The sequence below is a fragment of the Pseudophryne corroboree genome, unplaced genomic scaffold (assembly GCF_028390025.1).
Source record: "Pseudophryne corroboree isolate aPseCor3 unplaced genomic scaffold, aPseCor3.hap2 scaffold_2037, whole genome shotgun sequence".
NCBI classification, from domain to species: Eukaryota; Metazoa; Chordata; class Amphibia; order Anura; family Myobatrachidae; genus Pseudophryne; species Pseudophryne corroboree.
This window is the reverse complement of record NW_026968678.1, coordinates 46,556-71,116: the sequence shown is the minus strand read 5'-3', so window position 1 is coordinate 71,116 and position 24,561 is coordinate 46,556. Positions and strand designations below refer to the sequence as shown.

General features: G+C 46.6%; 1 protein-coding gene across 1 annotated transcript in view; it reads right to left on the bottom strand.

Annotated features, from left to right (window-relative positions):
* Nucleotides 1–9,007: 9,007 nt before the first annotated feature.
* Nucleotides 9,008–24,561, bottom strand: part of LOC135005524 (zinc finger protein 260-like) — a 59,410-nt gene continuing 43,856 nt past the window's right edge. The window contains exon 2 of the mRNA XM_063951941.1: nt 9,008–12,093. Within this exon, the coding sequence (XP_063808011.1) occupies nt 10,277–12,093 (1,817 nt within the window). The 3' untranslated portion in view covers nt 9,008–10,276. The remainder of the gene's footprint in view (nt 12,094–24,561) is intronic.

The following is a 24,561-nucleotide window of genomic DNA, read 5'->3' as shown; positions in this document are numbered from 1 at the left end:
TGAACCGTATCACGATTAAAAACTCATACCCACTGCCTCTTATTTCGGTCTTGTTTGACCAGCTTCGTACTGCCACCATTTTTTCTAAGATTGACCTACGCGGTGCGTACAATCTAATCCGAATAAGAGAGGGGGATGAATGGAAGACTGCCTTTAATACCCACTCAGGGCATTATGAATATTTGGTGATGCCTTTTGGGCTCTGTAATGCCCCGGCAGTCTTCCAGGATTTCATGAACGATGTGCTCAGGGAATATTTGGATAGATTCTTAGTCGTATTCTTAGATGACATCCTAATCTTCTCCCATTCCCTGGAGGAACATCGGAAGCATGTACGCTTAGTCCTCCAGAAACTCAGAGACCACCGGCTTGGGGCGAAGCTGGAGAAGTGCAAATTTGAAGTTCAGCAAATCGCATTTCTAGGATATATTATCTCCCCAGAAGGTTTCCAAATGGAGGGTTCCAAGGTACAGGCAGTCCTGGATTGGGTGCAGCCCACTAGTTTGAAGGCGCTTCAGCGTTTCCTGGGCTTTGCAAATTTTTATAGACGATTTATCGCTGGATTTTCGTCTATAGTGGCGCCCTTGGTGGCACTCACTAAGAAAGGGGCGGATGTTGCTCACTGGTCTCGTGAGGCCAAATCGGCTTTTGCCCGTCTCAAAAGGGCATTTGTCTCGGCCAAGGTGCTGCGACACCCAGATCCAGAGCGTCCTTTTGTGGTGGAGGTGGATGCCTCTGAGATGGGTATTGGGGCAGTGCTCTCTCAGATGGGAGTGTCTGATAATCGGCTTCATCCTTGTGCTTACTTTTCCCGTAAATTTTCGCCTGCCGAGATGAATTATGACGTGGGTAACCGGGAATTGTTGGCTATTAAGGATGCACTCGAGGAGTGGAGACACTGGCTTGAGGGGGCTAAGTTTGTGGTCTCAATTCTCACCGACCATAAGAATTTGGCATATTTAGAGTCAGCGAAGCGTCTCAATGCCAGGCAGGCACGATGGGCTTTGTTTTTTGCTCGCTTTAATTTTTTGATAACATATCGCCCTGGGTCAAAAAACATCAAGGCTGATGCGCTCTCGCAGAGTTTTGCTCCAATCCAAGAGACCACGAGGAGCCGTTGCCCATTGTGTCCCCATCATGTATTAAAGTGGGCATTACCCAGGACCTCTTGTCATTATTCCTTAGAGCACAGGAGCAGGCTCCTCCAGACCTTCCGGTAGGTCTTTTGTTTGTGCTTCCTAGGTTAAGACAGCGAGTGTTCCTGGAATTCCATGCCAAGAAGTCGGCAGGTCACCCGGGTATTGCCAGAACTCGGGAGTTGCTATCTAGGGCGGTGTGGTGGCCCTCTGTGGCTAAGGATGTGGATCAGTGGGTTTGGGCATGTGACATCTGTGCCCAAAATAAGACTCCTAGAGGGGTTCCTGTTGGCCCATTACATCCACTCTCTATTCCATCTAAGCCATGGACCCACATTTCAATGGATTTTGTGGTGGACTTGCCCAAATCCTCGGGGATGACAGCCATCTGGGTTGTCGTTGACAGGTTTTCGAAGATGGCGCACTTCGTTCCACTGGTTGGGATGCCATCGGCCAGACGCCTGTCTGAATTATTTATGCTGCATGTTGTGCGTCTCCACGGGTTGCCACTTGATGTGGTCTCTGACCGCGGATCCCAGTTTGTGGCCAAATTCTGGAGGCATTTTGTTCCGATCTCCAGATTTCTGTCAGCTTGTCGTCAGGCTACCATCCGCAGTCTAATGGGCAGACTGAAAGGGTGAACCAGTCCTTGGAGCAGTTCCTCAGGTGTTATGTCTCCAAGTGTCAGACTGACTGGGTTGCTCATCTGTCCATGGCGGAGTTTGCCTATAACAACGCGGCTCACTCTGCTACAGGGATATCTCCCTTCCTTTGTGTATGGGCATCATCCTAAGGCGAATTCTTTTGACCCCCTGGACTCCACGCCTGGTGGTTCCTCTGTCGTTTCGGTCCTTAGAGGTATTTGGAGGAAAGTGAAGAAAGCCCTTGTGTCTGTGTCATTAGTGACCAAAAGGGTTTTTGATAAGCGGAAAAGACCCTGCAGCTTCAAATTAGGAGACTTCGTCTGGTTGTCTACCAAGAATTTGAAGTTGAGACAGCCATCTCATAAGTTAGGCCCCCGGTTCATCGGCCCTTATAAGATCACCAGGGTTATCAATCCGGTGGCATTTCAGTTAGATCTGCCCCGTTCTTTGGGTATCAATAAAACATTTCATTGTTCCCTTTTAAAACGGGCGATTAGTAATCCTTCTTCCAGAGGAAGACCTTCCCCTCTTCTGATACGTGGCCAGAGGGAGTTTGTTGTTGAAAGGATTCTTGACTCCAAGATGGTTCGGGGTCGGCTGTCATTTTTGTGCACTGGAAGGGGTATGGCCCGGAGGAGCGGTCATGGGTGCGCAGTTGTGATCTTCATGCCCCCAGACTGATACGCTCTTTCTTCTCGCAGTTCCCCGATAAACCCGGTGGTAGGGGTTCTTTGACCCCTCGTCAGAGGGGGGGTACTGTTAGGGTCTCCTGCCCTGTGCTGCCACGTCGTCATGGCAACCGGGAGACAAGTGCTAGCGGAGTAACCTGAGCGCAGCTGATACTCCGGTTCGGGTCTTTTGCTGTGCAGTGGTTACAGGCAGGGGATCCGGTGCTGGTTTTTGTGCTCACAGTCTGTGAGGTCTGAGTGGGGCGTGGACAGCACCTGCTATATAAGGCCTCTTCTCATATTAAGCAGATGCTGCTGAATCTTTGTTGGTTAGTCAGTTCCTGAAAATTAGCCAGTACTGTGTAGCTTTGTATTTGTTATTGCTTACTGCAAATAGGCCTGGGGATTTGGTACTACACTCTGCCAATCCAGACCTAGCAGTAAGACTGGAGTCAGTCGTTTAGCCTGCTGAGGTTCTTTTGCTATTCTGTGAACACAGCAGGTTTGTGGCTGTACTTTCAGACCTGCATGCTTAATCCTCTCTCACTGTGCAGGGCGTCCATGTGTCAGTTTAGTGGCAGTAAGCTGAACCTGGGCCCTGCAAGTGAGAATTAGGATTGTGGAGACTCTCCTTGTGTCTACTATTCCATCTCTGACCAAGGAGTTTGCTGCCACACCCGTTGGTAACCCTTTAGGGTTTTGCTGTTGCCCGTAGCAACAGCATTTCGGGTTCTCTACGTATTAAAACACAACATCTTGCTTTTTCCATCTGAGCATTTCTAATACAAGGGAGACACCCAGTTTCTTAGCCTCTGGGCTTCTCTGTTCACTTTGTGTTTGGTTTTGTTACCCTATCACCTCCTGTGTACGTAATGTCATATTTCCCAGTCTGTCTGTGAGTTCATTTGTTTTGCATCCCTCTCTGTTCAGATACCAGTACATTCCTGCAGGCACTGGTGTGCATAACAGTTCAAACACAAGTACATTCCTGCAGGCACTGGTGTGCATAACAGAATACTTTTAATTTGGGACATCGGAAATTGATGTTTCACTTCTGGGTTAATTTTAGTATCAAAAAGGCATGCAGGTAGGGATCATTCTGCCCTGAGGAAGAGTTTACCATAACTCGAAACGCGTTGGCGGCTAATTGATCCATCTACCTGCATCCACATCTGGAAAGGAACTTACCTGGTCCGGCTACCGGTGTTTAGCCTGGAAGGAGTAAGGAGGAATTCCGGAGACTCCAATTTTTTGCTCTTTCAATTGCTCCATGCTAGGAGCTTGGCACGGTACGGTTCCAATCATATTTATATAAAGTGAAGGACCACACTTTTAATTGGATGAAAGAAAAAGTTTTTATATATTTTTTTGCCATATGAAATAAATGTGACTTTTTTTATACAAAATACTACACTATGTTATTTTTCTCTCTATTTGCATGGATATATACTTATAAGGAATTTCACGGTCTGAAGAATTTTGGAGGAAAGCAAGAGAAACGATCTGGGACATTTGAATAGACTTTATTACTACTCCTCCATATCATAATTGATATGTGTTATTTCAATCCTTTCTCTGCAACTTAACATAAGGTGGTAGCGCCAAAGATATCTTCAAATATTTGTCTTTTTACTGTTTTGTTTATAGTGATTGGGAATCACTAGAATATATCTAGGCTGCTTCTTTCCACCAAGCGCTATTTTCTAATCCATATATTTATTTGTATCATGGACTGGCTCCTGCCACACCAAACAAAAAACTGATTTGCCTGAGCCAGGAGGTGGGGATATATGGATGGGCCCACTGCATGCTGGGAGGCCAAAAGCTTTGACCGTTTGGTGCCCACCATCGATAGTAGCTGTGTAGATACTGTGTTCCAAATCACTCAGTCACAGTGGTAGATGAAAAACCAACAATGGTTTATTGAACAGAATGTATTATAAACAGCTCAGCACACCTCTGTAATCCAATTCCACATGACAATTCCCACCACAAACTCCTGACACAACATCACTTCTTAGTCAAGGAGCATAGAATCTCTTTCAGCTCTCTGGTTAGCTCTACTTATACCCCCAGAAGCTTGATATTACATGGGGTGTGTGTGACTTCTTTGACTAAGGATCTTACAGCATTGGAATACAATACATATTCTAATCAAGGTTATTACGTCAGCCAGAGAGCAACCATGTCTGGTCAGATCACTGTTGGACAATAGGGAGCAAACAAAAAGGGACAATGGTACCTTATATGACTCACCCTTTGAGTGTCCACTGTGGTGGTAGTAAACAATAGAAAACTAGGTCTAACTTGAATACATTATCTAAAGGGTAACAGATAACGTAACACAATTGCATATATTATTAAGGTTGATTTAAACACAATATTAGGTGAGCAGTAATGGACATGTTACGGAGAATGAGCAAACAGATGAATTGAATGTATAGGGATATGAGGATAAAAAGTACATATTTGACATGAGAAATGAGGCATAGCTATATTGTAACAGACCTCTCATTTTCTCACAGTAGCCATGGGCCAGATGTTATTTCCCATCATTTACAGACTTCTGCCGCTGCACCAAGATAATAGGCTGTCAGCCAGTAGCCCTGCTCCGCTCCGGCTCTTACAAATAGTGTGCTCTTTCAGCTGGGAATGGGATACCCCATCCACCTCACTGATGTGACAGGCTCAGCTGTCAGTGATGCAGCCCCACTGCGCCCACTCTCTCCGTACTCATACATACATGCCTTTCTGGGAGTGTCTCATCCTGGTTATCAGTGAGACAGTATCTCTGGCACAGCTGTGTAATCATGATGTGTGTGTGCTGAGTAGTGAGTAATGCTAGCAGCAAGCCTCACAGCTTAACTGCAGTGAAGCAGTGTGGTAGGGGTGGGTGGACCAAGGGGGTTGCTACACCAATGAGTAAAGGAATGGAGTAGTTAAATGGGACTCACAGAGCAGGTGGTGTAAAGCTTAAAAAGTAGGAGTGGTTGGAAGGGGAAGGATCTGGTAGGTTCAGAAGGGATTAGTGAGGGTAAGGACTCTCAAGGAAAATTAGAGTGGGATCCCACAGGTATCAAACTGGGTAAAGAGCAGCTTTTAGGAAGGAAATTGGTGAGCCAGTCCCTCTGGTTGACCCTTCTCTGCCTCATGTGGGGTGGATCCTTGGACTTTCCAGATCCTGGGGATTCTTCTTGCCCTCTACCTGGTGGTTCTGTGGTCATCTCAGGCCATAAACCTCCCAGATGCCTGGCGTCCAGATAAACATGAAATGGTCATGGAGACGGTCCTGGGCTCTGTGAAGGAGGAGGTGGAACAAGCAAAGGAAAGTTGTGTCCCTTCTGAAGGGGCAATGTTGTACATTGTGAATGGTGAAGGGAATGTTTTTGTGGGCAAAGAGGGAGTTATGCCGTATATCCCAGAAGCATGGGTCTTCAGCCTATATGATGTGCCACCATTAATGTGGCTTCTGTCTTGTGCAACCAAGCTTGATTTATGGGCATTGTTATTTTTTTAAGCAGGATAAAGGCTGATTTTTTTATTTTTGCAGTAGACTAGAATAAGCCCAGACAGTCCCACTTCCATTATACGTATACAGATGTGGATAAATCCACCGGGAACTAGCGCTCAAACCCTATTTGTAGTGGTGAATGATACGGTTATAAAGTGAAACTAAAATCAATAATGAAAAAGCAGGTAATATACTTAAGGTTGTTTAGTCTAAGATGCTGAGATACTTTCTTTCCCAAAAGGTATAAATTCGGTTTAAAAGACAATTAGTGATTGGAGCACGCTCCTGGTTTGAGCTTAAATTCTGAAGTGCAAGGTTCAATTGAAAGAACAAATGCTGTACTCTTTGTAAAGTCGAAAAAAAGAAAAAGAAAAATGCCACAAAAAAATAATAATGATAACATGTACTAAAGTCCAAACGGTTTACAAGTCTATACAGACTGCGGTATCCCGCTAATCTGTGCTCTGAAGTGAAGGATTCTCTTGTGAAGTGATGAACAGTTCACAGCGGTAGTGTATGCTTTGGTTAGAGTGGAGAATAAGGACCCTGGACTGGCGCTATTCCTCCTGCAGCACGTCCCACAGTAGAGTGCCCGAATAAGGCCCTCTCGCGGGGCCGCTGACCTGGGGTGTGCGCCTGTCATGGAGGTGAAGTGGACCATGCCGGAGCTCTCCGAGCGGCTGGCCGCGCCTCTCCTCCTCCTACAGGGACTTACCTTCTCCCTTCCCCTCCGCCTTCCACTCTACGCTGTCTCGGGCTTCTTCCGTCGCCTGGCAACCGGTTGCTTCCGAAACTCCGGATCACGTGACCGGATGGTTTGCGGAAAGGATTAGCAGTACTGTCCTTCTTTGCAGTGAACATTCATCCTCAGTCCAATGTAGTATAGATGGGTAGCTCCAACGCATTTCGACCTGTTAGGGTCTTCCTCTGGGAGTCATTTGTGTGTTTAGGTTGCAGGAATTTAAGGTGTCCTGATAGGGTGGGATCAATTCCCATTGGTCCTCTGATCTGGCTTTGAATCATCATGCACAGTTCTCATGTGTAGGTTGTAAGGTAACCAATTCCAGGAGTACTACACCAACATATAGCATAATATCTGAGGCGAATACACATGAGTATAAGATAAGGGATAGGTTGACATGCCACAGCAAGGGCATTATATACATCCTCCAATGCCCATGTGTTAAACAATACGTAGGAAGAACAATACGACCACTGAAAGTCAGAATTGGGGAACACGTACGCAACATTAGGAACGGCACAGAAGACCACCCATTATCCCAACATTTCAAAGAGTTTCACAACTCAAACCCTGCTCTACTTAAGTTCACTGGTGTAAAAGAGGTCAAAAAGAACTGGAGAGGAGGTGATTACATCTCCAGAATCAATAAGTAAGAACTGTGCATGATGATTAATTTAGGGACACTGGCCCCCAAAGGGCTCAACATGGACAACGAAATTAGGTCTGTCATATGCAAATGAAGACATATCCCATTTCAAGTCAATGCAACAGCAGCTACATTCACTATTCTATGATATCTTACACCAAAGTAGTGGCAGGCATTGGTTAATGCTGTAGAGGGTTAATCATTATTCTCATGCATTTGAACATAGCATCAAAATATCCCAAGGTTCATTATTTTGAGCATTAACACCATTCTGCAAGATTGATTCATATAACTGCTATATTGTAACTTTATATATATCCTTTTCACTACGGATATATTTTTCCATTATTTTCCTATTTTTAATACTGGGCACACTCTAAAGCACTGTGATGATGTCACATCCTCCCATAAACTTCGATTGACAAGCTGTGAGCCAATCACAAAGCCAGATCAGAGGACCAATGGGAATTGATCCCACCCTATCAGGACACCTTAAATTCCTGCAACCTAAACACACAAATGACTCCCAGAGGAAGACCCTAACAGGTCGAAATGCGTTGGAGCTACCCATCTATACTACATTGGACTGAGGATGAATGTTCACTGCAAAGAAGGACAGTACTGCTAATCCTTTCCACAAACCATCTGGTCACGTGATCCGGAGTTCCGGAAGCAACCGGTTGCCAGGCGACGGAAGAAGCCCGAGACAGCGTAGAGTGGAAGGCGGAGGGGAAGGGAGAAGGTAAGTCCCTGTAGGAGGAGGAGAGGCGCGGCCAGCCGCTCGGAGAGCTCCGGCAGGGTCCACTTCGCCTCCATGACAGGCGCACACCCCAGGTCAGCGGCCCCGCAGAGAGGGCCTGATTAGGGCGCTCTACTGTGGGACGTGCTGCAGGAGGAATAGCGCCAGTCCAGGGTCCTTATTCTCCACTCTAACCAAAGCATACACTACCGCTGTCAACTGTTCATCACTTCACAAGAGAATCCTTCACTTCAGAGCACAGATTAGCGGGACGCCGCAGTCTGTATAGACTTGTAAACCGTTTGGACTTTAGTACATATTATCATTATTATTTTTTTGTGGCATTTTTCTTTTTCTTTTTTTCGACTTACAAAGAGTACAGCATTTGTTCTTTCAATTGAACCTTGCACTTCAGAATTTAAGCTCACACCAGGAGCGTGCTCCAATCACTGATTGACTTTTAAACCGAATTTATACCTTTTAGGAAAGAAAGTATCTCAGCATCTTAGAATAAACAACCTTAAGTATATTACCTGCTTTTTCATTATTGTTTCTAGTTTAACTTTATAACCGTATCATTCACCACTACAAATAGGGTATGAGCTCTGGTTCCTGTGGATTTATCCACATCTGTATACTTACCATTTAAGGGGGGGTGGGACACCCCTCATTACCAGCAGCACACCCCGCCTCAGACTAACAGAGAACAAATTTCTGTACACTTCCATTATACCACCTGAATGTGACGGACAGTGACTACCGTGCCATCACTTACCTGTATGCTTACACGAAACAGAATGATGGAACACTTACACGGTTTCTTTACATCTTCTGGGGTCCACTCCGAGATTAGACATTATGGTGTAATTACTCTGACGGGAATATAAAACAGATAAAAAAATAAAAGCTTTAATGTAATAATTAGATGCAAACAAAAGCTTTTATTATGAAATCATACAGGGGAGTATCCGCACCATATAGATGTAACATACAACAAACCACTGCAGATGGAACCTGGGTGACTCTAATGCACATGGTAATGTACAGGGTATATATGGATAGGATCTTGTATCAGAAAACACTCAACACTCCTTATCAAGATGAGTGTCAGCAACAAGTTAGGCAAACTAGAAGAAGTGAAAACACATTCCAATGGTCACCATATTGTCGTGCAGCAATACAGATTGTGGAAACTGGTATTAGACATTCACATTTACACAAAGCACAAGATACAAAATAAACAGCAGAAAAAAGACCTAAGCATTTGGGATGTATTATTTAGGAAGTAAATAGAGGTACATTAATGAAAAGCGTGAGTAACAGTCACCAGTCTGCTTGTGAAGGTCTCTAGAGTGGAGGCCTCTTGGACTGTGCAAGGCAGTGAGTTCCATGGTCAGGGCTGCAAAACTAAACATTCAACCCTTAAATGAATGACAGGAGATTCTTGGTACTGCTGGTAACAGTCCTTCATCTGTAGAAGCAAGCAAGCAGGGCAGTAAGGAGGCAGAAGCTGCTTCTAGTACCTTGGACCATGTAATGTTGGGCTGGGAAGGTCAGTTAGCCAATTATGAAATAGATTTGTCATCTTACAGGCAGCCGGTGAAGGGAGTAGAGAATGGGTGTTATGCGGCAGGAACGGGTTAGGTAACAGCTTGGCTGCTGCATTCTGTACTAGCTGCAAGCTCTGTAATTCTTTTGCTGGGTGACCCAGGTAGATGGCATTGCAGTAGTCTATGAACTTCTGAGGGAATCAAGAGCTTGATTCTGGCTATGGTCCACAGATGGAAGAATGAGTATTTGTATGTGGCGGATACCTGATGTCTGTGTCAGCCACATACCAGGACAACACAAAGATTCAGCACATGTTCAGTATTTTGCAATTCTGAACACCAAAGCATAAATCCAGATGGTTGGTAAAGCTGTAGTCTTGTCCTTTGTTGGGGAGCTTCTATTATGTTTCACAAAGACTGAATCACAGCCAACTGGCATCATCCACCCCTGGCGCTCAGCTAGACAACCATTTAGGATTGGTATTAGGTTCTCAGTACATGGAGCAAAAAGCAGGTAATCAGCATAGCAGTGGTAGACCAGGCTATGACGTCTGATTATATCACCCAGTGGTAGCATTTATATTTTATAAAGCTTAGGAGATAGGATTGACCCTTGAGGAACATTGCATGACAGTGATAATTATACTACAGAAGATTTAAATAGTTCCGTACTTGGGTAATGTCTAATATGTTCAACAAGAGCGGATTTATTTCTCTCACGGCATGAAAATGGCTTCTCACCTGTGTGACTCCTCTGATGTGTAACAAGATGTGATTTTGATGAAAAACATTTCCCACACTCAGAACATGGAAATGGCTTCTCACCTGTGTGACTTCTCTGATGTGTAACAAGAGCTGATTTATATGCGAAACATTTCTCACACTCAGAACAGGAAAATGGCCTCTCACCTGTGTGAGCATGCTGATGAGTAACAAAATGTGATCTCTGTGCAAAACATTTCCCACACTCAGAGCAGGAAAATGGCTTCTCACCTGTGTGACTTCTCTGATGTGTAACAAGAGCTGATGTCTGTGAGAAACATTTCCCACACTCAGAACAGGAATATGGCTTCTCACCTGTGTGACTTCTCTGATGTGTAACAAGAGCTGATTTATGTGAGAAACATTTCCCACACTCAGAACAGGAATATGGCTTCTCACCTGTGTGACTTCTCTGATGTGTAACAAGAGCGGATTTATGTGCGAAATATTTCCCACACTCAGAACAGGAAAATGGCCTCTCACCTGTGTGAGCATGCTGATGAGTAACAAAATGTGATCTCTGTGCAAAACATTTCCCACACTCAGAGCAGGAATATGGCTTCTCACCTGTGTGACTTCTCTGATGTGTAACAAGAGCTGATGTCTGTGAGAAACATTTCCCACACACAGAACAGGAATACGGCTTCTCACGTGTGTGACTTCTCTGATGTGTAACAAGATGTGATTTCGATGAAAAACATTTCCCACACTCAGAACATGGAAATGGCTTCTCACCTATGTGACTTCTCTGATGTCTAACAAGAGCTGATTTATATGCGAAACATTTCTCACACTCAGAACAGGAAAATGGCCTCTCACCTGTGTGAGCATGCTGATGAGTAACAAAATGTGATCTCTGTGCAAAATATTTCCCACACTCAGAGCAGGAAAATGGCTTCACACCTGTGTGACTTCTCTGATGTGTAACAAGAACTGATTTATGTGCGAAACATTTCCCACACTCAGAACAGGAAAATGGCCTCTCACCTGTGTGACTTCTCTGATGTGTAACAAGAGCTGATTTATGTGCGAAACATTTCCCACACTCAGAACAGGAAAATGGCCTCTCACCTGTGTGAGCATGCTGATGAGTAACAAAATGTGATCTCTTTGCAAAACATTTCCCACACTCAGAGCAGGAAAATGGCTTCTCACCTGTGTGACTTCTCTGATGTGTAACAAGAGCTGATGTCTGTGAGAAACATTTCCCACACTCAGAACAGGAATATGGCTTCTCACCTGTGTGAATTCTCTTATGTACAACAAGAGCTGATTTGTGTGTAAAACATTTCCCACACACAGAACATGGAAATGGCTTCTCACCTGTGTGACTTCTCTGATGTGTAACAAGATTTGATTTATATGTAAAACATTTCCCACATTCAGAGCAAGAAAATGGCCTGTCACCTGCCTTAGCTGGCTGATGAGTAATAAGGTTTGTGTTCTGTGTAAAACATTTGGCATCTATAGAACAGGGAAACACTGTATCTACTCTCAGAGCTCTAACAGATGCACCAATATCAGAGTGATCAGGAGAACATTTCCCAGGATCAGAGGGACCAGCTGATAGAGCTGGATGTATAATTGGGATAATGAGATTAGTTCCTGGAGAATCCTGTCTACTGTCATCTTTTATGTCACAATCCGGGGATAACATTAGATGTCCTTCTGAGATATTCCTGCTTGTGTGTCCATCTGCTGGAAATAAAATACATTAATAAATATAAAATGAGTCGACAAGACACAGGGTGTTACAGGATACAATATATAATTCTATAACTGACATGTTTTACCTGTAATCATTGCTTTTATGTTTATTAAAAAAAACAAAAAAAAGATAGGATGCTTAGACTGGAGCTTGATCAACACTGAATCCTCACGTGGGATTACTAGAGGTGACATGGGCGCTCATGTGGGATTACTAGAGGTGACATGGGCGCTCATGTTTGATTACTAGAGGTGACATGGACACTCATGTGGGATTACTAGAGGTGACATGGACGCTCATGTGGGATTACTAGAGGTGACATGGGCGCTCATGTGGGATTACTAGAGGTGACATGGACGCTCATGTGGGATTACTAGAGGTGACATGGACGCTCATGTGGGATTACTAGAGGTGACATGGACGCTCATGTGGGATTACTAGAGGTGACATGGACGCTCATGTGGGATTACTAGAGGTGACATGGACGCTCATGTGGGATTACTAGAGGTGACATGGACGCTCATGTGGGATTACTAGAGGTGACATGGACGCTCATGTGGGATTACTAGAGGTGACATGGACGCTCATGTTTGATTACTAGAGGTAACATGGACGCTCATGTGGGATTACTAGAGGTGACATGGACGCTCATGTTTGATTACTAGAGGTGACACGGACGCTGATGTGGGATTACTAGAGGTGACATGGACGCTCATGTGGGATTACTAGAGGCGACATGGACGCTCATGTGGGATTACTAGAGGCGACATGGGCGCTCATGTTTGATTACTAGAGGTGACATGGACGCTCATGTGGGATTACTAGAGGTGACATGGACGCTCATGTGGGATTACTAGAGGTTACATGGACGCTCATGTGGGATTACTAGAGGTGACACGGACGCTCATGTGGGATTACTAGAGGTGACATGGACGCTCATGTGGGATTACTAGAGGTGACATGGACGCTCATTTAGTATTACTAGAGGTGACACGGACGCTCTTGTGGGATTACTAGAGGTGACACGGGCGCTCATGTGCGATTACTAGATGTGACACGGACGCTCATGTGGGATTACTGGAGGAGACATGGACGCTCGTGTGGGATTACTAGAGGTGACATGGATGCTCATGTGGGATTACTAGAGGAGACATGGGCGCTCATGTGGGATTACTAGAGGTAACATGGACGCTCATGTGGGATTACTAGAGGTAACATGGACGCTCATGTGGGATTACTAGAGGTGACCTGGACGCTCATGTGGGATTACTAGAGGTGACATGGACGCTCATGTTTGATTACTAGAGGTAACATGGACGCTCATGTGGGATTACTAGAGGTGACACGGACGCTCATGTGGGATTACTAGAGGTGACATGGACGCTCATGTGGGATTTCTAGAGGCGCCATGGACGCTCATGTGGGATTACTAGAGGCGACATGGGTGCTCATGTTTGATTACTAGAGGTGACATGGACGCTCATGTGGGATTACTAGAGGTGACATGGACGCTCATGTGGGATTACTAGAGGTGACATGGACGCTCATGTTTGATTACTAGAGGTAACATGGACGCTCATGTGGGATTACTAGAGGTGACACGGACGCTCATGTTTGATTACTAGAGGTGACACGGACGCTCATGTGGGATTACTAGAGGTGACATGGACGCTCATGTGGGATTACTAGAGGCGTCATGGACGCTCATGTGGGATTACTAGAGGCGACATGGGCGCTCATGTTTGATTACTAGAGGTGACATGGACGCTCATGTGGGATTACTAGAGGTGACATGGACGCTTATGTGGGATTACTAGAGGTTACATGGACGCTCATGTGGGATTACTAGAGGTGACACGGGCGCTCATGTGGGATTACTAGAGGTGACACGGACGCTCATGTGGGATTACTAGAGGTGACATGGACGCTCATTTGGTATTACTAGAGGTGACACGGACGCTCTTGTGGGATTACTAGAGGTGACACGGGCGCTCATGTGGGATTACTAGAGGTGACACGGACGCTCATGTGGGATTACTGGAGGAGACATGGACGCTCGTGTGGGATTACTAGAGGTAACATGGACGCTCATGTGCGATTACTAGATGTGACACAGACGCTCATGTGGGATTACTGGAGGAGACATGGACGCTCGTGTGGGATTACTAGAGGTGACATGGACGCTCATGTGGGATTACTGGAGGTGACATGGACGCTCGTGTGGGATTACTAGAGGTGACATGGACACTCATGTGGGATTACTAGAGGTGACATGGACGCTCATGTGGGATTACTAGAGGTGACATGGACGCTCATGTGGGATTACTAGAGGTGACATGGACGCTCATGTGGGATTACTAGAGGTGACATGGACGCTCATGTGGGATTACTAGAGGCGACATGGACGCTCATGTGGGATTACTAGAGGAGACATGGGCGCTCATGTGGGATTACTAGAGGTAACATGGACGCTCATGTGGGATTACTAGAGGTGATGTGGGCGCTCATGTGGGATTACTAGAGGTAACATGGACGCTCATGTGGGATTACTAGAGGTAACATGGACGCTCATGTGGGATTACTAGAGGTGACCTGGACGCTCATGTGGGATTACTAGAGGTGACATGGACGCTCATGTTTGATTACTAGAGGTAACATGGACGCTCATGTGGGATTACTAGAGGTGACACGGACGCTCATGTGGGATTACTAGAGGTGACATGGACGCTCATGTGGGATTTCTAGAGGCGCCATGGACGCTCATGTGGGATTACTAGAGGCGACATGGGTGCTCATGTTTGATTACTAGAGGTGACATGGACGCTCATGTGGGATTACTAGAGGTGACATGGACGCTCATGTGGGATTACTAGAGGTGACATGGACGCTCATGTTTGATTACTAGAGGTAACATGGACGCTCATGTGGGATTACTAGAGGTGACACGGACGCTCATGTTTGATTACTAGAGGTGACACGGACGCTCATGTGGGATTACTAGAGGTGACATGGACGCTCATGTGGGATTACTAGAGGCGTCATGGACGCTCATGTGGGATTACTAGAGGCGACATGGGCGCTCATGTTTGATTACTAGAGGTGACATGGACGCTCATGTGGGATTACTAGAGGTGACATGGACGCTTATGTGGGATTACTAGAGGTTACATGGACGCTCATGTGGGATTACTAGAGGTGACACGGGCGCTCATGTGGGATTACTAGAGGTGACACGGACGCTCATGTGGGATTACTAGAGGTGACATGGACGCTCATTTGGTATTACTAGAGGTGACACGGACGCTCTTGTGGGATTACTAGAGGTGACACGGGCGCTCATGTGGGATTACTAGAGGTGACACGGACGCTCATGTGGGATTACTGGAGGAGACATGGACGCTCGTGTGGGATTACTAGAGGTGACATGGACGCTCATGTGGGATTACTGGAGGTGACATGGACGCTCGTGTGGGATTACTAGAGGTGACATGGACACTCATGTGGGATTACTAGAGGTGACATGGACGCTCATGTGGGATTACTAGAGGTGACATGGACGCTCATGTGGGATTACTAGAGGTGACATGGACGCTCATGTGGGATTACTAGAGGTGACATGGACGCTCATGTGGGATTACTAGAGGCGACATGGACGCTCATGTGGGATTACTAGAGGAGACATGGGCGCTCATGTGGGATTACTAGAGGTAACATGGACGCTCATGTGGGATTACTAGAGGTGATGTGGGCGCTCATGTGGGATTACTAGAGGTAACATGGACGCTCATGTGGGATTACTAGAGGTAACATGGAAGCTCATGTGGGATTACTAGAGGTGACATGGACGCTCATGTGGGATTACTAGAGGTGACATGGACGCTCATGTTTGATTACTAGAGGTAACATGGACGCTCATGTGGGATTACTAGAGGTGACATGGACGCTCATGTTTGATTACTAGAGGTGACACGGACGCTCATGTGGGATTACTAGAGGTGACATGGACGCTCATGTGGGATTACTAGAGGCGACATGGACGCTCATGTGGAATTACTAGAGGCGACATGGGCGCTCATGTTTGATTACTAGAGGTGACATGGACGCTCATGTGGGATTACTAGAGGTGACATGGACGCTTATGTGGGATTACTAGAGGTTACATGGACGCTCATGTGGGATTACTAGAGGTGACACGGACGCTCATGTGGGATTACTAGAGGTGACATGGGCGCTCATGTTTGATTACTAGAGGTGACATGGACGCTCATGTGGGATTACTAGAGGTGACATGGACGCTTATGTGGGATTACTAGAGGTTACATGGACGCTCATGTGGGATTACTAGAGGTGACACGGACGCTCATGTGGGATTACTAGAGGTGACATGGACGCTCATTTGGTATTACTAGAGGTGACACGGACGCTCTTGTGGGATTACTAGAGGTGACATGGACGCTCATTTGGTATTACTAGAGGTGACACGGACGCTCTTGTGGGATTACTAGAGGTGACACGGACGCTCATGTGCGATTACTAGATGTGACACGGACGCTCATGTGGGATTACTGGAGGAGACATGGACGCTCGTGTGGGATTACTAGAGGTGACATGGACGCTCATGTGGGATTACTGGAGGAGACATGGACGCTCGTGTGGGATTACTAGAGGCGACATGGATGCGCACTAATAAATAATAGGATTTTAATACCTACCGGTAAATCCTTTTCTCTGAGTCCGTAGAGGATGCTGGGGTCATCAATAGAACCATGGGGTATAGACAGGATCCGCAGGAGACATGGGCACTTTAAGACTTTAATAAGGGCGTGAACTGGCTCCTCCCTCTATGCCCCTCCTCCAGACCTCAGTTATAGGAACTGTGCCCAGGGAGACGGACATTTTGAGGAAAGGATTTATGATTTATTTTTAAGGTGAGATACATACCAGCTCACACCACAACCATGCCGTACAACGTGGCATTCCATAGAACACAAGCCAACAGCACCAACAATGTCAGCAACAGGCTGAACATAACTAGAACACAACTAGATGTGTGTAACCAGAACAAACAAACAAACAAACAAACCAGATAACTTCCCAAAAAAACTAAGTGTATATACAGGCAGGCACCTAACATCAGTAGTGCCTTGGTAAGGGGCGCAATACCCCCAGTGAAATCTCTTCCTACTATTAAATCAAAAGGGTTTTTCCGCTGCGGCACGTGCATGGGATGCCGAACCATAAGGGGTGACGGCAGCAGCAAGATTAGTGTATTGACAATAAATGGAAAAAAAAGATCACCGTGAGGGAATTCATTACTTGTAACACCAAGAATGTGGTGTATGCTGTAGAATGCACGTGCGGCCTCTTTTACATAGGGAGGACCTCGAGACCCTTGAAGGTCCGGATAAGTGAACATGTAAGAAATATTAGGAACGGGCTGACAATACACGCCCTATCCGACCATTTTCGCTTAATTCATAATAAGTGTCCATCTGCGATTAAAAGGTTTATAGGAATCCAATGGATAAAAGGACATTAGAGACAGAGGGATCCGTCTACCCAATGTTAGGGTCTCCTGTCCTGTGCTGCCACATCGTCATGGCAACCGGGAGGCAAGTGCTAGCGGAGTAACCTGAGCGCAGCTGATACTCCGGTTCGGGTCTTTTGCTGTGCAGTGGTTACAGGCTCTGTGCACGGCAGGGGATTCGGTGCTGGTGTTTGTGCTCACAGTCTGCGAGGTTTGAGTGGGGTGTGGACAGCACCTGCTTTATAAACCCTCTTCTCAGGTTAAGCAGATGCTGCTGAATCTTTGTTGGTTAGTCAGTTTCTGAAAGTTAGCCAGTACTGTGTAACTTTGTATTTGTTTGTTGCTTACTGCAAATAGGCCTTGGGATTTGGTACTACACTCTTTCAATCCAGACCTAGCAGTAAGACTGGAGTCAGTCGTTTAACTTGCTGGGGTTCTTTTGCTACTCTGTGAACTTAGCAAGTTTGCGGCTGTATTCTCAGACTTGCCTGCCAAAATCCTTTCTCACTGTGCAAGGTGTTCAGGTGTCAGCTTAGTGGCAGTAAACTGAACCAGTGCACTACAAGTGAGGACTAGGATTGTGGAGACTCTCCTTGTGTCTATTATTCCATCTCTGACCAAGGAGTTTACTGCCACACCCGTTGGTAACCCTTTAGGGTTTTGCTGTTGCCCTTAGCAACAGCATTTCGGGTTCTCTACGTATTAAAACACAACATCTCGCTTCATTCCATCTGAGCATTTCTAATACTAGGGAGACACCCAGTTTCTTAGCCTCTGGGCTTCTCTGTTCACTTTGTGTTTATTTTGTTACCCTATCACCTTCTGTGTACGTAATGTCATATTCCCCCGTCTGTCTGTGAGTTCATTTGTTTTGCATCCCTCTCCGTTAAGACACCAGTACATTCCTGCAGGCACTGGTGTGCATAACAGTTCAGACACCAGTACATTCCTGCAGGCACTGGTGTGCATAACATATTCAGCAGCCCAAATACTCCTGTTGAAATTTTGTGGGAATATGGAGCATACCCCTCAAAATACTTTGCAACAGGTGGTTGATCAGGTGCAGGTCTTGACTAGACAATTTAATGATTTGTCCATTAAAATGCACACCTCCCAGGCCGCTGGTGGAGCTCCCGCAGCAGCAGCACATTCAGGGCTTAAGGAGCCGAAAGTAAATCTCCCAGATCGTTTTTCTGGAGATCGCTCGCAGTTCTTTTGTTTCATGGAGAGCTGCAAGCTATATTTCCAGCTTAGGCCTCAGTCTTCTGGGTCGGAGATTCAGCGGGTGGGCATATGATTTTCTTGCTACAAGGAGACCCACAGGTCTGGGCATATGGGTTGCAGCCTGACTGTCCGTCGCTTAAAAGTGTTGATGCTTTTTTTACGGCACTGGGCATGTTGTATGATGACCCTGACAAGACGGCCTCAGCCGAGGCTCAGATTTCGATCCTTAAGCAAGGGCAAAGGCCAGTTGAGGTTTACTGTACGGTGTTTCGGAGGTTGGCCCATGATACCCAGTGGAATGACCCAGCCCTGAGACACCAGTACCGAAGAGGTCTTTCTAACCAGATAAAAGACCAACTGGTACAATATCCCTTGCCCTATAGCTTGGATCAGCTCATGCAGTTATCCATCCGGGTGGATAGACGGCTGAGAGAGCGTAGGCTTGAAAGGGAGACTGAGGTTTCCTTCTTTCCCAAGGGAACCTCAGACTCTGAGGATTTTCCGAGGAGCCTATACAGATTGGGGCTACTCGCCTCTCCTCGCGTGAGAAGACAGCAGGGGTTGTGTTTGTACTGTGGGAATAAAGGTCATGTGGTAGTATCATGCCCAGAAAAGCCGGAAAACTTCAGGGCCTGAGGGTAATGGGAAATATCCTGTCAGGCCAGAAGTCAGAATTTCCCAAGAAGACTTTTATCATTCCGGTGACCTTGTAGATCCTCGGTCAAACTGTCAAGACTGAGGCCTTTGTGGACAGTGGGGCCGACAGGGTTTTTATGGACCGCCAATTCGCCCTGAAACACTGTTCCCTTAGTACCCCTGGCATCGGAAATTGAGATCTGTGGGTTAAACGGGGAACCATTATCCCAGGGTAAAATTACCTCTTGCACTAGCCAGATTTCTTTGTTTATTGGAGCCACACACTCTGAAGAATTGTCCTTTTATGTGACTGTCTGTACTTTTGCCCCATTGGTGTTTGGGTTACCCTGGTTAAGGGCCCACAATCCTCAATTTGACTGGGTCTCTGGGGAGATTCTTAGTTGGGGTACGGATTGTTTCAGGAGTTGCTTGAGCCTTCCAGTCAGGCTTTTGCAGCTAAGTTTGCCAGGATTGCCAGGATGTTATGCAGATTTTGCGGACGTGTTCTCCAAAAAGTTGCAGAGGTACTACCTCCCCATCGCCCCTATGACTGTGCCATTGATTTGTTGCCGAATGCTAAGCTTCCCAAGAGCAGGTTGTACTCCCTGTCACGTCCTGAGACTCAGGCTATGGCAGAGTACATTCAGGAGAACTTGGCTAAGGGATTTATCAGACCTTCACAGTCTCCAGTTGGGTCGGGGTTCTTCTTCGTGGGTAAAAAGGACGATTCGTTGAACCGTATCACGATTAAAAACTCATACCCACTGCCTCTCATTTCGGTCTTGTTTGACCAGCTTCGTACTGCCACCATTTTTTCTAGGATTGACCTACGCGGTGCGTACAATCTAATCCGAATAAGAGAGGGGGGTGAATGGAAGACTGCCTTTAATACCCACTCAGGGCATTAGGAATATTTGGTGATGCCTTTTGGGCTCTGTAATGCCCCGGCAGACTTCCAGGATTTCATGAACGATGTGCTCAGGGAATATTTGGGTAGATTCTGAGTTGTATACTTAGATGACATCCTAATCTTCTCCCATTCCCTGGAGGAACATCGGAAGCATGTACGCTTAGTCCTCTAGAAACTCAGAGACCACCGGCTTGGGGCAAAGCTGGAGAAGTGCGAATTTGAAGTTCAGCAAATCGCATTTCTAGGATATATTATCTCCCCAGAAGGTTTCCAAATGGAGGGTTCCAAGGTACAGGCAGTCCTGGATTGGGTGCAGCCCACTAGTTTGAAGGCGCTTCAGCGTTTCCTGGGCTTTGCAAATTTTTATAGACGATTTATCGCTGGATTTTCATCTATAGTGGCGCCCTTGATGGCACTCACTAAGAAAGGGGCGGATGTTGCTCACTGGTCTTGTGAGGCCAAAGCGGCTTTTGCCCGTCTCAAAAGGGCATTTGTCGTCTCGGCCAAGGTGCTGCGACACCCAGATCCAGAGCGTCCTTTTGTGGTGGAGGTGGATGCCTCTGAGATGGGTATTGGGGCAGTGCTCTCTCAGATGGGAGTGTCTGATAATCGCCTTCATCCCTGTGCTTACTTTTCCCATAAATTTTCGCCTGCCGAGATGAATTATGACGTGGGTAACCAGGAATTGTTGGCTATTAAGGATGCACTCGAGGAGTGGAGACACTGGCTTGAGGGGGCTAAGTTTGTGGTCTCAATTCTCACCGACCATAAGAATTTGGCATATTTAGAGTCAGCGAAGCGTCTCAATGCCAGGCAGGCACGATGGGCTTTGTTTTTTGCTTGCTTTAATTTTTTGATAACATTTCGCCCTGGGTCAAAAAACATCAAGGCTGGTGCGCTCTCGCTGAGTTTTTCTCCAATCCAGGAGACCACCGAGGAGCCATTGCCCATTGTGCATTACCCAGGACCTCTTGTCATTAGTCCTTAGAGCACAGGAGCAGGCTCCTCCAGACCTTCCGGTAGGTCTTTTGTTTGTGCCTCCTAGGTTAAGACAGCGAGTGTTCCTGGAATTCCATGCCAAGAAGTCGGCAGGTCACCCGGGTATTGCCAGAACTCGGGAGTTGCTATCTAGGGCGGTGTGGTGGCCCTCGGTGGCTAAGAATGTGGATCAGTGGGTTCGGGCATGTGACATCTGTGCCCAAAATAAGACTCCTAGAGGGGTTCCTGTTGGCCCATTACATCCACTCTCTATTCCATCTAAGCCATGGACCCACATTTCAATGGATTTTGTGGTGGACTTGCCCAAATCCTCGGGGATGACAGCCATCTGGGTTGTCGTTGACAGGTTTTCGAAAATGGCGCACTTCGTTCCACTGGTTGGGCTGCCATCGGCCAGACGCCTGTCTGAATTATTTATGCTGCATGTTGTGCGCCTCCACGAGTTGCCACTTGATGTGGTCTCTGACCGCGGATCCCAGTTTGGGGCCAATTCTGGAGGGCATTTTGTTCCGATCTCCATATTTCTGTCAGCTTGTCGTCAGGCTACCATCCGCAGTCTAATGGGCAGACTGAAAGGGTGAACCAGTCCTTGGAGCAGTTCCTCAGGTGTTATGTCTCCAAGTGTCAGACTGACTGGGTTGCTCATCTGTCCATGGCGGAGTTTGCCTATAACAACGCGGCTCACTCTGCTACAGGGATCTCTCCCTTCCTTTGTGTGTATGGGCATCATCCTAAGGCCAAAGCTGTAATGCTGAGACCCCTCGGGCAGCCGCTCAGGATGAGCCCACCTTCCTAGTGGAATGGGCCTTTACCGATTTTGGCAACGGCAATCCAGCCGTTGAATGAGCCTGCTGAATCGTATGACAGATCTAGCGTGCAATAGTCTGCTTGGAAGCAGGACACCCAATCCTGTTGGGAGCATACAGGACAACTAGAGCCTCTGTTTTCCTAATCTGAGCCGTTCTGGCGACATAGATTTTTAAAGCTCTGACCACACCCAGAGACTTTGACTCCGCTAAAGTGTCAGTAGCCACTGGCACCACAATAGGTTGCTTTATATGAAAAGAGGAAACCACCTTCGGCAGAAACTGTTGACGAGTTCTCAACTCTGCTCTATCTTCATGGAAGATCAAATAAGGGCTCTTGTGAGACAAGGCCGCCAATTCAGACACCCGCCGTGTGGATGCCAAGGCCAATAAAATGACCACTTTCCAAGTGAGGAATTTCAAATCCACCTTTTGTAAAGGTTCAAACCAATGAGATTGAAGGAACTGTAACACCATGTTAAGGTCCCAAGGTGCCACAGGAGGCACAAAAAGAGGTTGGATGTGTAACACCCCCTTTACAAACGTTTGCACCTCAGGAAGTGAGGTCAATTGTTTCTGAAAGAAAACTGACAATGCAGAAATCTGTACTTTAATTGATCCTAATTTAAGGCCCGCATCCACTCCAGCTTGTAAAGAGTGGAGAAAACGTCCAAGTAAAATTTTTTCCGCATAAGCCTTCTTGGACTCGCACCAGGAAATATATTTCCTCCAAATACGGTGATAGTGTTTTGACGTAACACCCTTTCTAGCCTGAATAAGAGTGGGAATGACTTCACTGGGAATACCCTTCTGGGTTAGAATCTGGCGTTCAACCGCCATGCCGTCAAACGTAGCCGCGGTAAATCTTGATACTGACATGGCCCCTGCTGTAACAGGTCCTCTCGTAGAGGAAGCGTCCAGGGATTTCCTATGCGTAAATCCTGAAGATCAGGATACCAAGCCCTCCTTGGCCAATCTGGAACAATGAGGATCGTCTGAACCTTTCTTCTTCTTATAATTTTTAACACTCTCGGAATGAGAGGAAGTGGAGGGAACACATACCGACTGAAACACCCACGGTGTCACCAGAGCTGGCGCAATAATTTTGGAGTTTCTTGTTGAGACGAGACGCCATCATGTCTACTTCGGGAGTACCCCAGCGACTTGTCACTTCTGTGAAGACTTCTGGATGAAGTCTCCACTCTCCTGGATGGAGATCGTGTCTGCTGAGGAAGTCTGCTTCCCAGTTGTCCACTCCTGGAATGAAGATAGCTGACAGAGCGCTTAGATGTTTCTCCGCCCAGCGGAGAATCCTTGTGGCTTCTGCCATTGCTGCTCTGCTTTTTGTTCCGCCCTGGCGGTTGATGTAAGCTGCTGCTGTTACATTGTCCGACTGGATGAGGACGGGTCGACTTTGAAGAAGGCGTTCCGTTTGTAGAAGGCCATTGTAAATGGCCCTTAATTCCAGAACGTTTATGTGGAGACAAGTCTCCTGACTTGACCATCTTCCTTGGAAGTTTTCCCTGTGTGACTGCACCCCAACCCCGGAGACTTGCATCCATGGTCACTAGAATCCAATCCTGAATTCCGAACCTGCATCCCTCGAGGAGGTGAGAACTGTGCAGCCACCACAGGAGTGATATCCTTGTCTTTGAGGACAGGACTATCGTCCGTTGCATGTGTAGATGGGAACCGGACCACTTGTCCAACAGGTCCCTCTGGAATACTTTGGCATGGAATCTGCAACTGAATGGCCTCATAGGCCGCCACCATCTTTCCCAGCAAGCGAGTGCATTGATGGATCGACACTGGTTGATTTTAAGATTTGTTTTACCAGAGTCTGAAGTTCCCAAGCTTTTTCTTCTGGAAGAAAAACTCTCTGTCCAGATTCATCCCCAGAAACGACAGGCGGGTCGTAGGGATCAACGGAGATTTCGGCAGGTTGAGTAGCCAGCCATGTTGTTGCAACACCTTCAGGGACAGTGCAATTTTCTCTAACAACTTGTCCCTGCATCTGGCTTTCATCAGGAGATCGTCCAAGTATGTGATAATCATGACACCTTGCATGCAAAGAAGAATCATCATCTCCGCCACCACTTTGGTGAAAATCCTCGGAGCCGTGGACAGCCCAAACGGCAACGTCTGAAATTGGTAATGACAATCCTGAACCGCAAAGCGCAGGAAGGCCTGATGAGGAGGATAAATGGGAACATGTAGGTAGGCATCCTTTATGTCTAAGGAGACCATAAAGTCCCCTTCCTCCAGACTGGAGATCACTGCTCTGAGAGACTCCATCTTGAATTTGAATTTCTGCAGAAAGAAATTTAGGTCTTTTAGGTTGAGGATCGGTCTG